Source organism: Triturus cristatus, chromosome 8 (assembly GCF_964204655.1).
Source record: "Triturus cristatus chromosome 8, aTriCri1.1, whole genome shotgun sequence".
Classification (NCBI taxonomy): domain Eukaryota; kingdom Metazoa; phylum Chordata; class Amphibia; order Caudata; family Salamandridae; genus Triturus; species Triturus cristatus.
The window spans coordinates 73,284,196-73,301,219 of NC_140591.1; the positions used below are offsets into that span (position 1 = coordinate 73,284,196).

The 17,024-nt window shown below is 46.8% G+C and overlaps 1 protein-coding gene across 3 annotated transcripts in view; it reads left to right on the top strand.

The window, feature by feature from the left end:
* The window catches only part of NDC80 (NDC80 kinetochore complex component), a 252,088-nt gene extending 238,726 nt beyond the window's left edge, over positions 1-13,362 (top strand). For all 3 annotated transcript variants that reach the window (XM_085621026.1, XM_085621025.1, XM_085621024.1), the window contains exons 15-17: positions 590-720; positions 4,525-4,627; positions 12,824-13,362. In XM_085621026.1, the coding sequence (XP_085477152.1) occupies positions 590-720; positions 4,525-4,627; positions 12,824-12,964 (375 nt within the window). In that variant the 3' untranslated portion in view covers positions 12,965-13,362. The remainder of the gene's footprint in view (positions 1-589; positions 721-4,524; positions 4,628-12,823) is intronic.
* Positions 13,363-17,024: the final 3,662 nt, after the last annotated feature.

The following is a 17,024-nucleotide window of genomic DNA, read 5'->3' on the forward strand; positions in this document are numbered from 1 at the left end:
TATACGGAAGCCATTTTCTTCATGCAGCCTGCGCAGAAGCCTACATGAGGAAAATGGAGAGTGCTATGACTGGTTTGGGCAGCCCTGGGGCCGACCAAACAGTCAGCGCCCATAACATTGGGCGAGCCACTCCTCCCGGACCCGTTTCCCCAACCATGCATACCCTTATTACGCTTTTTCGCAGTGCGAGAAGCAGAAACGTAAAATGGTATTTAAACCATTTTACGTTTCTGCTTCTTCCACTGCGAAACAGCAGTGGGGCGACGCTCCGACGCCCAAGTGGAGGAGCCACCTTCTCATGAGTACCAGATCTCCTTGTGGGCTTGTGTCATGGGTGTGCACAGTTTTCATCCCAGTCAACATCCGAGAGACGCTTAGTCTGGGGTGTCAGTTGGCCACCGATGGGATACAGTACCATGCTAAATGCAGATTGTTTTGGGAGGTCTGCAATTACAGATGAGATAAGTAACCTGTTTTTAATGGTCCAGTAGAGACATGGGTACAACTGTTCTGACTATACCCTGTATGAACTTTCCAGTTATGAAAAACATTGGCAGTTTATTCTCTCTATGATCTACAATTATTGCAGGAATCTGAAGAAGAGCAGAAGAAATTTGCTCTGGAAATGGAATCTCTTGAGAAACACCGACAGATTCTTGAGTCCGGCCTCAGTACAGGACTGGAGGAAACACAAAAGACCTTGCAGGAGGCCCAGCAGCAGTAAGTATTCTCTACCTGAGACATGACAGTTTCTCTCCCAAGTGAGAAGAAACAAGGACATCCCTTCTCAAGAGTTCTGACTGATGCTCTATATTTCAGTTGAACATGCACTCAGTTGTATTTTACTATACCTATGCTAAATATTCCTAGTTGTTATTGCTCGGCACTATGAGCAATAAAGGCTGTACATTGCCTGTCGAGTCAAACCGAATGTTAAGACACTCAATAAGTGCATAGGAAATGACAGTCATTAATGCCCTGCAGCAAGAGAGCAACAGGGCTATTGGGACTGACATTTGGACCCTGACCTCCTGCTGGCAAACACATCCTCCTCAGGTCTCCTGAAACATGCTGTCCATTCCGGACCTCCTCTTCACACGCTTCTTCCTCCATCACAGCCTCCTACTTCGCCTGCAAATATCTGCTTGCAGATTACGGGGGCTTCATTTTACTTGTATGGAGGTAGAGCCAAAGCACAGGGGGTGGACCATGCAGACAGTAGAAACTCGCAGTCATTTTCTCACGTCTCATATTTGAGCCAAAGTTGTCCAAAAAGTAACTCTGAATGCGAGTGCTCCTTCTCCCCAAAGTGGTGCATTCTTGAAGAGCATCACCCTCTGCCTCAAAATTATCAGAAGGCCACTCTTGTCTTTGATAGCTCCTACAATGAGTGGGACTAACCATGTCTCGTACCTTTCATGTTTCATTGAATTTATATTTCACTATTGCTTAAGTGATCAGCAAAACAGACGTAACTGTGGTAAAATAACACACTAAAGCACATAGAATGATACCCATACCAATTATGCAGCTCAGCTCGAAGCTGGTAAACTTCTTTTATGAGGGACCGGAAAGAATAAGTGAGGAAATTGAGCAAATAGTAAGTGAAAGAGAATTCTGATGTTTGAGGACCAATAGAGAGGCGTCGCTAAAATATAATTGAGATTAGCAGAGACAGGGAGCTGCAACGACAAATTAAAAAGCAGTGCGAGAGGTGGGTGTGGAAACAGAAATGGCAGAGCATAGCAACCAAGACAAAGTGGAACTAAGGATTTAAGTTGCTTATTGGGTGAGATATGGACACATTTTTACTGATATAGAATTGAAACCTGCAGAAAAAAGTTGAAGTGACTTCTTTAGAAGAACAAATAGATGGGTGGGTAATTAAACCAAGATTGTGCGCCGAGAAAAACATTCGAGAACATGAAGGGAAAAATAAAGAAGATGGAGATGAAAAATTGTAAGGAAAGCAGCAAGGATAAGTGAAGTGAGATGGAGTGAAGGGGAGAACGTCTGGATAGCGAACAGACAGTTGGAAAGCCAAATATTAAGAAAAGGGTCAAAAAGGAGAAAAAGCTTTGAGAATAATATGCGTAGAAATAACCTGGAGGGATGGTGAAAAGGAGCATACATCCGACAGACCCAGACATGGAGGGAAGAGGGGGTCAGAAGTTTTGGATTGCAGAGGTAAGGTTTGAGAGGTAGTGAAAGCCCTTGGAGAGGTTTTACCCTGATACTTCAGGTTCCATGCCACTGGAATCAAGCTATCCAGGCTGAAGAGGGGTGAAACCCCGAAACCGGTCCTAGGATGCTTGTTTCCAGTCCAGGGAGGACCTGGCCTGGCAGTTCGGGCTGGACTGTTCCCATGAGGCACAGGGTCAAGACTGATTTGCATATGGCTGGTTCCGAACTGGAATGGCATGGTGAGCAAAAAAACGATGGATTTAGGCCCAGATCTCTGTACTGGGGTGAATGTATGACATTGTTCTGCATTCTGTCCATCAACTGTTCTTTTTGAGGTATTATTTAAGACATAGCCAGACGATTCACCCCATACTGGAGCTGTGTCCGCTGGAGGTAGAGATGGTGAAGCATCACGTGGACGGATCATTACTGGGGGGCAGGAGTTTGGCATAGATGTAAAGGAGGTTTCTTAGTTGCGGGGATGCAGGGAATGAGAATGCACCCAATCCAGAACATGTCTATCCCCCTCGCCATTGCACAGCGTATTCACTCTTGTGTAATTAGATTAGTTTATAGAGCCACGGTCCTCCCAGAAATGTGTGTTAACCCCATTGAGTTGTAATCCAGCAGTAAATGTCATCTTAATCACTTTGTTAGATAGCCCCAATACATATCTTGGTGGACAATCTACAAGGACCCTTGTATCGATGAATTCTTCTGAAATAAAATGTGCAACACACAAACACAGAAAAAACTAATGTTATCATCACTGATTATCTGAAAAATATGTACTGTGCATTATGAATCGATCAATTATTAGAAATGACAGTAAACATCATCCAAAGCAAATAAATAATATATTTGTACTGGAAAGTCATGGCGTCTCATAGTTGGGGTACATCTTCGAATGACTTATCTAACAGAGGGGGCGTGGAGTGCATGCACACAGGGATAGAAAGCCTTGACTGGTGCCTGTTTTAGCTAATCATTTACCTTATGGAGGAGTGTAGGATCTAAAGTATGCCTGAAGGAGCTGGAGCTAATGCATGGGACAGTAAAGCAGAACTATTAGTTTGCTAGTTTCAAGTTGAGGTCCTATGAAGAAGTTGAGCTTGAGCTCTGTAGTTTGCCCGATTTTCATACAGAGTGATATGCAGTTCACTTTTGTGTCGTCTTTCCTTCAAATCTGAGATCCGGGGTTGTCTTTGACTACAGTGAAGAAATTTGACAGACCGGTGTTCCAGGGTTCAGTGTCTTCAGTGAACAAGAGTTGGTTTGTGTTTGGAAAAACCAGTAGAGTACTTCAAACACACGATATCCTATGTCTTAGTTGATGGTTTTGGCATTTGTTTACTTTAATAAGTACCATACTGTAAAGTATATTTGTTGTTCCTTACTCTTTTACTGTCTCAATCGGTTTGTCCTAATTAATACTCTTAGTATGTCACAAGCATGCAAATCCTTTTCATTTTCCCGGACTCGCGGTGAGGCCCCAGAGACGGCGACACATGCTTCCAATCCTTCCCTGCAGGTTCGTAAGAGAGATAAACCACCACTATTTGTGACTTGAGAGTCTCTAAGCCCAGTGCACCTGGGAAAACTACGAAAAGGTCAGAGTGCATCACTTTAGAATCATGGCAATCCTTAAGGGGCACATAGTGCACCTCAGTAACTCCACATGGACCAAAGGATTCACATCCTCTTCTGAAGCAACATTCACTTCCATCAGTGACTGCACAACACTGCCAACACCTCCCCGTGCTACAGGCCCAACTTGGGAAGCCCATCTTGAGACAGAGAACCTCTTCTCTTGGTGAAAATCACGGAAAACACACATGCCACCATGGGAAAAATACAACAAGGCAGTTCTCACTGCACTTACATCTAATTTCCTTTTGTGTTCAGCACAGAACACATTTCTAGATGAAATTACATTTAATCCCTCAAGGCTCAAGGATCGTTTAACCTGATAGGAGGGTTTGAAAGATCTATGACTGGCTCATGACTAGAACTTGATGAATAAAGTAGACGTTTGTGCTTGGAATGTCATTGGTAGCATTGCTCTGACATTTCTCTTAAAAAAAGGGCTAGAGGATAGAAATTTCAAAGAGTATGGAATTATGACTGGGGTGAACAAGGCTCACTGGACTGGCACCTGTTAATTTTTGAGTTTCATATTGTGGTTCAATCAGGGTCCAGGCACCATATAAGCATCGCTGCTTTATAGGATAATGCTCATAATAGGATTCTTTAAAAACAAATGTGAACAAATATGCTAACCAGTTGCTACTTGAAAGTTCTAACAAATGGTTGATTCCTGTATCTCTTTCTGTTTCTCAGGCTCCAACTGGTTGATCAACAGACGACTGATGTGGGAAGGCATTTGTGGAACAAATTAAATCGAGTGACAGAAGCCATTGCCATCCACTTGCAGACAATTGAGGTATAACCTTTTTGGTAATGTCAAATAATGTGCAGGAGATGGTTTAGATTTGATTGGTTTGTTCATGATGATGTTTCTTTCAATTGTTAATATTCACTTAATTTCACAATCAGTTGTGCTGCTTGAAGGACTTGAAAGTGCTGTGCGAGGGAGAATGAAGTTACAATGAATGACGATACCCTGAATGATGATACCCTAGCAAACGTGTAACTTGCTTTCACATATTCATTATGCTAAAAGCTTGCACTTGGTGACATTCACCAAATAAGGTAATACAATGTGTTACATTTGCCAGTATGAAGTATTCAATGTAGAATACCACGCACACCTTGAATTGATCCAATGAATTAAAAAGTTTATGTAGATCTGGGCGTGCTAAGAGGAGTCGTCCTCTAAACCAAGACGTGGAAATTCAAGCGTCAGTTGCACAAATCCCAAATGGGTGGTGTCCCTCTTATAGCACAGCACCTGTGTGCAACAAAGTTGCAATAATGTAAATCATGAAGTTAAGGCTGTAGTTTGAAAGTAAATGATTTATTGATGATAATCCATCAAAATGATAATCTTCATTATAATCATGAGATTTTCAGTTTCCAAAATTCAAGTTGTTTAAAGCAACCGGAAAATAATGCTCAATGCATTTCGGGTATACAATTACCCTTCATCAGGAGGAATCCTGAAAGAATGTGAAAAATGGGAGTAAATTGAAACGACCTGTTCAATGGTGTTAATGTTAGTCGTGAGGTATAAAAGTAACCAAAAAGGCTGTGATCGTGTTAGCGTTGAAGGAAAAATCCGATGTGTGTTAACAGTGGTTCAAAAGATTGAAAGGAATGGAAAAGAAAACCGGTGAACGGCAAAATAATATAGTGTATCAACATTAAGAAGATAATGACGTGTGCTTAAAAAATAACTTGAAAAGTTATAAAGGTAACACCTGTGAATAACGGAATAACGTGGTGTCTTTTGATCCACCATTGAACAGGTCGTTTCAATTTACTCCCATTTTTCACATTCTTTCAGGATTCCTCCTGATGAAGGGTAGTTGTATACCCGAAATGCATTGAGGATTATTTTCCGGTTGCTTTAAACAACTTGAATTTTGGAAACTGAAAATCTCATGATTATAATGAAGATTATCATTTTGATGGATTATCATCAATAAATCATTTACTTTCAAACTACAGCCTTAACTTCATGATTTACATTATTGCAACTTTGTTGCACACAGGTGCTGTGCTATAAGAGCGACACCACCCATTTGGGATTGGTGCAACTGACGCCAGTATGAAGTATGCCACATGACAGTATGCCTGGAGGCTATGCAATGCATAGATCATGACCTCCTTAGAAATTGCTTATTGTGATGAAATCTTCTAACCACAGAGTCCTCACCTTGTGAATACCCCCTGGTGGCAGAGTGGAACTGGAGATTTTTCTCAGCAGTTCACTTGGTAGGTAGGGCCGTGCAGCTCTGTGTCAGTTCCTTTGCATATAGCTGGGTCCAAACTGAGGTGTCATGATGTGCAAAATAATAATGGATTACCAGTGGTTGAGATTAATTCAAGCATTCCATCCATCATTGTTTTGTATACTTATTGTGTCGCCCTACGTAGGACGGGTATGCCCAGACATGTGTCCCTTGCACACTTTGTCACTGGAGCCAAGCTGTACCCGGCTGATGAGCCCATAACCAGGGCAAAACCGCCCTGAGGTGCTTGTGTTCCAGTTCAGAGAGGACCTGGCTTTAGTAGTTCGGGCTGGACTGTTCCTATTTGACCAGAGTCAACGGCTGCCAGGTATGAGAATAAACATACACCCAATCTAGAACATGCGTTGCCCCCTGCCCTCTCCCCCCTATTGCGCAGCATATTCACTCCTGTGTAAGGAGATTAGTTTATAGAGCAGCCGTCATCTCAAATTAGTACCACAAGTTATTTTAACCCTTTTTACTTGGAAGCATCTAGCTGGGTCTAAACTGAGGTGCCATGGTGTGCAAAATAATGATGGATTGGGTTGCGGCCCGAGTGACTACCAGTGGCTATGAATAATTCAAGCATTCCATCCAACACTATTTTGTATACTTAAAGCATCACAGTGGCCTTCCATTTGATGGCACCAGCCTCTGAAGAAAAGACGGTCTCAGCCCTGGAGCGTTTTAAAGAAAACAAGGCCACCATGCGCTTCCTGGGTCTTTATGAATCCATGTGGCAGTTCCCCCACAACAGCATACCATTCAAGGCTTCAAAAGAAGCATTCAGCAAAGGCAATGCCAAAGCATGCCTCTGATGCAACAGGTCTCCTAATCCTTTCGAGGTAGAGACTGGGGGGGTCCAGCTGACAGTGTCCTGGCCCTCAGGGGCAACAGACTACCAGATCCTCTGACCCCTTAAACCTCACCTCCCTCTGCCAAAGTCAATGCAAAAGCAGTTACTCTGCCCGCAGTGGTGCATGTTCACCTGGTTGGAGGTTGCATAAATTATTTCCTTCACAGGTGGCAAAGCATCACATCAGGGAGATGGGTGCTGCACATAATCCAGACTGACTATGCCCCACCTTTCCTATCCACCCCTCCAGGCATGTCTCCTACTCCGCAGGACCACCTGTCTGTTTTATAGAAGGTAGTTCAGATTCTCTTGGAGAATGTAGCCATAGATAGGGTGCTAGCATCAAAGGTCGGGTCTGGCTGCTACTCACATCACTTTTTGGTCTTGAAGAAGGAAGGAAGACTTTGTCATATTCTTGATCTCCGCCCTCTGAACCTCTTCTACAAGAAAGACAAGTTCAAGATGTTCACCTTAGCCCAAGTTCTGCCTGCCCTGGATCATGGCTTTTGATTTTCAGTATGTGTATTTTCACATTGCCGCCCTGCAGTACCAAAGATGTTACTTGTGGTTTCAGGTAGGTCTGGAGAATTTTCAGTTCGCAATGCTCCCCTTTGGCCTTACCAGTGCTCCTGAGGTGTTCATAAAAGTGATGGGGGTAGTCTCTGCCCATCTTCGGAGGTTAGGATTACCAGCCTTTCCATACCTTAATGACTGGTTGCTGAAGGCGGGCTTCCTCAAACAGTTGTCAAGCATCTCCAGTCAATGGTCGACCTGTGGACATCTCTGGGGTTTTCCATCATTGACAAAATTACACGTGACTCCTTCACAGAGACTACATTTTATCAGAACCATCATGGATATGGGGCTGATTTGAGCCTTCCCTCCACCTAGACGAGTCCAGGACATTTGGACTATGATACTTATGTTTTGACCCTTGACCTGGGTCTCAATGAGAGCAGCTCTCACTGGCATCTTGTATCTTGCTAGTGTACTATACCAGGTGCAATATGGGCTCTGCAGAGGCATCTGAAGTCTCCGTGTACTTGGCACCAAGGAAACCTAATTGAAATGAATCTCTCCAATAACAAATCCTATAAGAAGTATTTTTTCTGTTCTATGTTCTGTCTTAACAAAAACCACAGTTTATTTAAAAACCCTACAAAGATGGAATTTCGGTTTACAAATACACAAGACTGCGTTTCTGCTCAAACCATTTTGTTTTGTTTTAATTTTGTCCTTTGAAAAGAGAAGGCATGAATGGACATTGTTTCAATAGGCATGCCATCTCGTATAAGTAAAAGCTAAACAGTTAAGTCACGAGAGTTCCCACAATCCCAGCATGTAGTCCTTGCAGCCAACATCTCAGTTATTTTATCTGCTTCTATGTTGGAGGTCCCAGAACACAGGCTCTGTCAATTGCAGCCATATTTCTTTGCAACAAAAAAAGTGAAGCAAGACAGTAGGAAATCCTATTGTTATCCGGGCTCATTCAGCTGGTGGTCAGTGGTGAAGAAAGGCCCTAAGTGAGTGTTGGCCTTCGGAGAACAAACCGGTTGGTCTGTTGTTCTTGGCTGCCTCTTCTGGTAATAGGATCCCCGGAGGCTTCTCTAATTTAGAGGATAAAACTATAGTTACTCAATGTCAGAGCACTGGCCAATGTTCTGGGAGCATGATGTCTTGTGGTCATGTGCAAGCACATTTGCCTTTGTGATAAGGAATATTTGGTGTAATTTGTAGGTCTGGCCTTTCATCAGCTTTAGCAATTTCATCACTTTATAATAATCTCACATATGAGTACATCATATTCTTAGTTACACTACATACAGGAAGGTGCTTTGGTGTCAGAGTGCCTCAGCCATAGCTGTTTGTCAGTCACACTTTAGTTTTTCCCAAGAGAGAGTATACATAGATTGGAAGGCGGGTCAGCCCTCTTCAGCCATTGGCTTGTAAGCAATATTAGTCACATATTGCGTCAGCCCACAGGACACCTTTCCTTGGATGTGGCCAGGCAGTGCGGGAGACAGCATTTTGCTTTTTTAATGTCTGTTTGGACATCTGGACAGAACAACCAATGAGACACATAAGAGTCTTTGTCAATCTGTGAACATCTGGTTAATCCCACCTCTTTAATGAGAGCTTCAGTGTTCCTCAAAGCGATCCTGGCTCCTCCTTTATCCCCAGCCCCGCCCCGCCCCCTCCGTTGAGCACTTTGCTACTGCTCACAGAGATCCTATCTCCTGCTGTACCCCACTATTCATGTAAGTGCTTCACTGTTGCTCAGAGCGATCATATCTCCTGCTCTGCTTCACCGTCCTCAAGAGTGATTCACTCCTGCTCACAGTGGTTCCAGCTCTGGTGTGCTCTGTTGTCCGAGTAGATGCTTCACTGCTGCTCACAGTGATCCTGACTCATGCTCAACCTCATCCCCCTAGTAAGTACTTCTCTGCTGCTCGCAGCAATCCTGGCTCATGCTCTACCCCCACCCCCTCAGGTGAGCGCTTCACTGCAGCTCGAAGTGATCCTGACTCCTGCTTTACCACACGCCCCAGTAAGTGCTCAACTGCTGCTCGCAGTGATCCTCACTCCGGCATTATTGCACCCCCCAGTAAGTGCTTCGCTGCTGCTCACAGTGATCCTGACTCCTGCTCTACCATAACACCCCCCCAGAGCGTGCTTCGCTGCTGCTCACAGTGATCCTGACTCCTGCTCTACCATAACACCCCCCCAGAGCGTGCTTCGCTGCTGCTCACAGTGATCCTGACTCCTGCTCTACCATAACACCCCCCCAGAGCGTGCTTCGCTGCTGCTCACAGTGATCCTGACTCCTGCTCTACCATAACACCCCCCCAGAGCGTGCTTCGCTGCTGCTCACAGTGATCCTGACTCCTGCTCTACCATAACACCCCCCCAGAGCGTGCTTCGCTGCTGCTCGCAGTGATCCTGACTCCTGCATTACTGCACCCCCCAGTAAGTAGTTCGCTGCTGCTCGCAGTGATCCTGACTTCTGCCCTACTGCACCCCCCAGTAAGTGCTTCACTGCTGCTCGCATTGATCCTGACTCCTGCTCTACCATAACACCCCCCAGTACGTGCTTCGCTGCTGCTCACAGTGATCCTGACTCCTGCTCTACCATAACACCCCCCCCCAGAGCGTGCTTCGCTGCTGCTCACAGTGATCCTGACTCCTGCTCTACCATAACACCCCCCCAGAGCGTGCTTCGCTGCTGCTCACAGTGATCCTGACTCCTGCTCTACCATAACACCCCCCCAGAGCGTGCTTCGCTGCTGCTCACAGTGATCCTGACTCCTGCTCTACCATAACACCCCCCCAGAGCGTGCTTCGCTGCTGCTCACAGTGATCCTGACTCCTGCTCTACCATAACACCCCCCCAGAGCGTGCTTCGCTGCTGCTCACAGTGATCCTGACTCCTGCTCTACCATAACACCCCCCCAGAGCGTGCTTCGCTGCTGCTCACAGTGATCCTGACTCCTGCTCTACCATAACACCCCCCCAGAGCGTGCTTCGCTGCTGCTCGCAGTGATCCTGACTCCTGCTCTACCATAACACCCCCCCAGAGCGTGCTTCGCTGCTGCTCGCAGTGATCCTGACTCCTGCTCTACCATAACACCCCCCCAGAGCGTGCTTCGCTGCTGCTCACAGTGATCCTGACTCCTGCTCTACCATAACACCCCCCCAGAGCGTGCTTCGCTGCTGCTCACAGTGATCCTGACTCCTGCTCTACCATAACACCCCCCCAGAGCGTGCTTCGCTGCTGCTCGCAGTGATCCTGACTCCTGCTCTACCATAACACCCCCCCAGAGCGTGCTTCGCTGCTGCTCGCAGTGATCCTGACTCCTGCTCTACCATAACACCCCCCCAGAGCGTGCTTCGCTGCTGCTCGCAGTGATCCTGACTCCTGCTCTACCATAACACCCCCCCAGAGCGTGCTTCGCTGCTGCTCACAGTGATCCTGACTCCTGCTCTACCATAACACCCCCCCAGAGCGTGCTTCGCTGCTGCTCACAGTGATCCTGACTCCTGCTCTACCATAACACCCCCCCAGAGCGTGCTTCGCTGCTGCTCGCAGTGATCCTGACTCCTGCTCTACCATAACACCCCCCCAGAGCGTGCTTCGCTGCTGCTCGCAGTGATCCTGACTCCTGCTCTACCATAACACCCCCCCAGAGCGTGCTTCGCTGCTGCTCGCAGTGATCCTGACTCCTGCTCTACCATAACACCCCCCCAGAGCGTGCTTCGCTGCTGCTCACAGTGATCCTGACTCCTGCTCTACCATAACACCCCCCCAGAGCGTGCTTCGCTGCTGCTCACAGTGATCCTGACTTTCTGCTCTACCATAACACCCCCCCAGAGCGTGCTTCGCTGCTGCTCGCAGTGATCCTGACTCCTGCTCTACCATAACACCCCCCCCAGAGCGTGCTTCGCTGCTGCTCGCAGTGATCCTGACTCCTGCTCTACCATAACACCCCCCCAGAGCGTGCTTCGCTGCTGCTCGCAGTGATCCTGACTCCTGCTCTACCATAACACCCCCCCAGAGCGTGCTTCGCTGCTGCTCACAGTGATCCTGACTCCTGCTCTACCATAACACCCCCCCAGAGCGTGCTTCGCTGCTGCTCACAGTGATCCTGACTTTCTGCTCTACCATAACACCCCCCCAGAGCGTGCTTCGCTGCTGCTCACAGTGATCCTGACTCCTGCTCTACCATAACACCCCCCCAGAGCGTGCTTCGCTGCTGCTCACAGTGATCCTGACTCCTGCTCTACCATAACACCCCCCCAGAGCGTGCTTCGCTGCTGCTCACAGTGATCCTGACTTTCTGCTCTACCTCACCGCCCCTAGTAAGTACTTCTTTGCTGCTCGCAGCAATGCTGGCTCATGCTAACCCCCACTCCCTCTGGTGAGCCCTTCACTGATGCTCATGGTGATCCTGGCTCCTGCTGTATCCACCCTCCTATGAGTGCTTCCCTGCTATCCTGGCTCCTTTTCTACCCCATACTTTTCTCTGATGCTTACAGCGATCCTGGCTCCCTGTCCCACCTTCCTATGTACCCTGGCTCTCTGTGGAATCTGCTTTACTCGGCTGTGCCTGCTTCACGTGGCCGCTAATGTCTGTTCAGTGTTGAGCGCCAGGCACCCGCCCTGCAAGGTGAGGTTTATGGGGTGGGGGCAGTGACATGCATTCTCTTTTGAGATCTTGACACTGTGGTGCCTCATTACCTCCATTACAACTGTATCACCACCACAGGTGCCATAATCATTGTCACCACCACCACAATTACTACTACTATCACCATTGTTCTCGCTATCATCACCAATATCGCTACAGCTACCCCTATCACCTACATTACAGCTCATGGGTAGAACAAACGTTACATGGTATGTCAAACGTGTACTAGGCAAAACCAAAGGGGATGATGGACGGAGTGTTGACCAATGCAAACACTCACCCCCAGTCAACTGATCTGGGTTTAATCCATCATCATTCTTTAGCTCACTCCGCCACCCCAGTTCAGACATGGCCATATGCAAATCAGTCTTGACCCTGTGCTTCATGGGAACAGGCCAGCCCGAACTGCCAAGCAATGTCTTCCCTGGACCGGAAACAAGCATTGCTGGGACAGGTTTCTGGCTAATCAGCCGTCATCAGCCAGGCTAGCTTGAATTCAGTGGCAAAGTGAGCAAGGGACCCACGTCTGGGCATACCCTGCCAACTTAGGGCAAACAAAGCAAAACCAAAGGGGATGATGGACGGAGTGCTCAGCAATGCTACTGTACTAGGCAGCAGTGTTTCTTGTATCTGTGTATTTTGGAAAACTTTGCCCATTTTCACAATGTCTGTTTTTCCCTTAGAAATATTTGGATGACCAGAATGCAAAGGCTGCCAAAGACCTGGAAGAGGTGCAGAGAGACGATGTTTGGAAAGACTTCAGGGAGATGGCTGAAAAATATAAGAAAGTGGTGCTAGAAAGTCTGAACCTGGAAGAAAAGTGACGTGATATGATGACACAATTTGTTTCCTCGTTAGCTGTGGAGCAAAGTGCCAATATGAGGGTCCTTTAAGCGAGAACCAGGGATCCACCAGAGGACCATATGAAGGCATTGTGTCATACAGACTTGGTTTCAGCATTACGCAAATGAAAAAGCTGCACCTTTCACTGTTCTGTCTCTGAAGATTTCTTGCACATTAACTTGGCTGTACCTGGTAGTAGATGTTGCGCATGCACCTTAGCGTAGCTTTGCCTTGTACATACTTGTTCTTTAACAGCGTCTTTTTTGTATATTTAATTGTTCACTCTCGCAGTGTTTGTCGTTTTCATTGTACTTACCTTTAATGCAAAACAGTCTGTATACATAAGATATTAAATATATAAGACGGCCTTTAATAGTAACTTTAGAATCTATTGTTTATTAAAAGCTTCCTCTCCACTTAATCTCTATATTGAAGACTTAAAACGTCTCCATGCAAAAGTCCTTCATGCATGTTGCGAAGTTAGCATGTTTACCACCATACACAACAACTCCGGGCACTCCTCCAGTTTGGTCCTGCAAAGATCCAGGGGAAGCAGAACCCATAATCACCTCCTTGTGGATGAACTGTTCATTGAGAAATCGGACCCTCAGATGAATAGTTTTCACAAGATGTGTGATTTATTTTAAAGAACTCCTTTTATGCAGTCCTGTTGTTTTTGTCCTGGATCACACAGATCCCTTGTTACGTTTTACATGAGGAATCTGTTTGTATATTATTTTAGGGTGAATACCCACCTCAAAGAATAATTACAACCATTATGGGGGTAAATACTCAGTCAGTAACTTCACCTGAGCTTAACCCCCTGGTAGCTATGGCACAGATCAGACCAGGTTAATTCGGGCCATATTTTAAATTACTTATGTAGTACCAAAACAGTAGTAAAGTCGAAATGCAGCACAATAAAAATCCTAAGCCAAATTTGAGAAATCGAGTAAAATGTAATAAATAAAATGATAAAAATACAATAAGGGGAACTGGAAGTATAACTTTGTTTTAATTAGCAGTACCACCAAGAAGCACAAAGTGCCAATGGTCGGGATATAGGCGCAATTGGACGCTAACTGCAATAGAGCTCGGGATGGATACAACAGCCAGGTTTATCCTGGTCAAAGATTATACCTTCTGACTTGAGTCTACTAAACCCCAAACCACCACAGCAGTTCACTTCAAAAGTCCCCAGCCATCCCCTCCCCCAGCCCACCCAACCCCAACGTGGACCTCAACGGCGGCAGAGACTTTGGTTCAGTCCAGGTCAACTGGGTAGTTGCAGGTAAAAACCTCTTGTAGATTTTTGTTTCTTTAACATGAGGTCAGCGTTATGACCCTTGGAGTCCTCTTCTTTACCCGGGGTATTAAAGCGAGCCACTCTAGTACCTCAGGGCTTTTCTCAGGTCGCTGACAGCAAATTTAGTCAGCTCTGATCTCCTCACGTCTGAGTGTTCTGAGGGGGTAAGACTTCAGCAACATAAAACTTTGGCCCCGAGAGTTGGGTGTGTCTGTGTATTTATGCGCAGTGTACTATGGCAATCCTAAATGTCCTTCGACATCTAACACTAAAATACAGTTTCATGCTGTCACTCTACCCACAGTAAACCAAGAGACCGAAGTCTGGTAGAATAAAGCAAGGGTTTCCAGCACACAAACAGTGGATGCACAAGAATTGTTTTGCATCATGTTTTCCCTCCTTTCAAGTGTGTCCCCAGAGACAGAAGTAAGGTGGGGCTAAAAAAAGGTCCCTTCCCAGATGTCAGCTAACATTTACCTGTGACTAGGGAGGCCTCTTTAACATCTTGTGTGCCATGGACATAATGGTTATGTCCTCGGCTGCGGTGCTGCTGTGCCGAGGCCATAACCAATACGTCCTGGCACCCACCCACTGGGGGTGCGCTGGCGCACACCCCCATGGCCCTCCAATCTCATGGCCCCCACTGGGGATGGCAGTGGAAACGCTTCTGCTGCCACCTCCGAACCTCCCCCTTGGCGATCTGATAATGTTGGCGCACGCAAGTCCTACTGATGTCATCAGAGCAGGCCAGGGATGCGCTGGAAGCAATGGCTTCCTGCACTCAGGATAAAAAGTATATTTTTACTCCTGGGGGGGAACAAAGAGGCACCGGGGGGAAGGAAGGAGTTTTCCTTTCCCCCAATGTCTCTTTCTAGTGCGTTCCTGCTGTGGAATCGTGGGTTGGGCCCTATTGCCCTTTAATGAAGCAATAACAGATGTGGTCCAAGCCTAGCACAGGGGCTCCTGTGAACAGGACAATTGCACGTCCCCGGCGCCAGGCGAGCCAGGGTTCCTCAGCCAACACCTCACCCCTGAAAGCTTGGTGGTGCAGGCTTTGACATCCCATGACACGTTCCCTTCCGCTCCTCCAGATAGGGAATCCTAGAGTCTGGACACACTTGGGGAAAAAAAATTCTTCTACCAGTCTGGCATTGCAGTCGGTGAATACAGCATGCTTATTGGACCATTTCTACCACATCCTATGGGAAATGGTTGTGCAAGTGCTACCACAGGTCCCAGAGGAGGCCCGGGCTGTACTCTCCCAAGCGGTGAAGGATGGAAGGGATGCTGCAAAATTCACCTTTAGGTGTGACCTAGACACGACTGACTCGCTGAGCACAGCGGTTTCATCGACGGTGGCCTTACGGCACCATGCTTGGCTAAGAACATCTGGCTTCTCCGGTGATGTCTAGGCTAATATCATGGGCACACCCGTTGATGGATCCCATCTCATTGGTGAGAAAGCAGACTCGGCCTTAGAGTGGAGAGTTTGGAATGCTGAGCTTCTTCGATTGAGCATTGATCCTCCGATCAGGCTGCCCCTTCAGGAGGATCTTCTGTCACAGCAGCAGGGGAGGGTCCTCCACCCGAATCTGACAACTCTCTGCCTCCATGGGTGGAGATTGAGCGGCGGCAGTTGATAGTTTTCGACCTTCCTTCCGAAGTACGTAATGTTATTTTGGCAGCCAGGTGACCCTCCACTAAGACGGTATACGCCTGCCGTTGGCAATAATTTGTAAAACATTGTACAGAAAGGCCTATTGACCCTATTTTTGCTTCTTTATCTACTATGCTTCTTTTCTTTGTTGCCCAGCAGAACTCTGCGTTGGGTACTCATAAGGGTTATCTTTCTGCTCTGTCTACTTTCTTGCGGCTGCCGGACCAACCCTCCTTGTTTAAATCTTCTAGTGTAAATAGATTCTTAAAAGGGCTCATACACATGTTTCCGCCCATATCCTTTGTCATGCGCGCCTTTCAAGCCTTTGCATAATTCTCCCCTCTGGCTGCTTACCATCAAAACAACCTTTCTAGTCGCCATAGCATCTGCCCGGAGGGTGAGTGAGTTGCAGGCATTGTCATGCAAGCTTCCCTATATGATAACCTTTGGGGATAAGGTGGTGCTTTGACCTGGGCTTCATTCGTGCCAAAAGTGGTGACCCCATTCCATCTGGGTCAGTCAGTCACACTGCCCACCATTTTTGCTCCCCCGCATCCCTCTAAGGAAAAGAAGCGTCTCAACCGTCTGGACTCAAAAAGAGCATTGTCGTTCTACCTTGATAGCACAAAAGATTTCCGGGTGGATGACCAGCTTTTTGTGGGGTATGTGGGAGCTTGAAAAGATCAATCAGTGCAGGAACGGACCATTTCTCGCTGGGTCATTCTCTGAATTAAAAACCTGCTATTTCATGGCTAAAAAGCAGCCCCTTAAGGGCTTATGAGCTCATTCCACTCGGGGGGAATATGCGACTATGGCATTGGCTCGGGGTATCCCAGTCCTGGACCTCTGCCAGGCAGTAAAGTGGGAGTCCTTGCACACGTTTGCCGAGCACTACTGCCTGGGCAGTCATTTTGCCCGTTTGGTTCTTAGTGTAAGAAATCTGTCCGCAGCCCACCACCAGGATGTATGACTTGGGTATCTATTTAAAGTGAAGTAAACTGCAGCTACAAGTCTCTATCAGTTGAACAAGTTACTTACCTTTCGGTAACTCATTATCTGATAGAGACAATATCTGTCT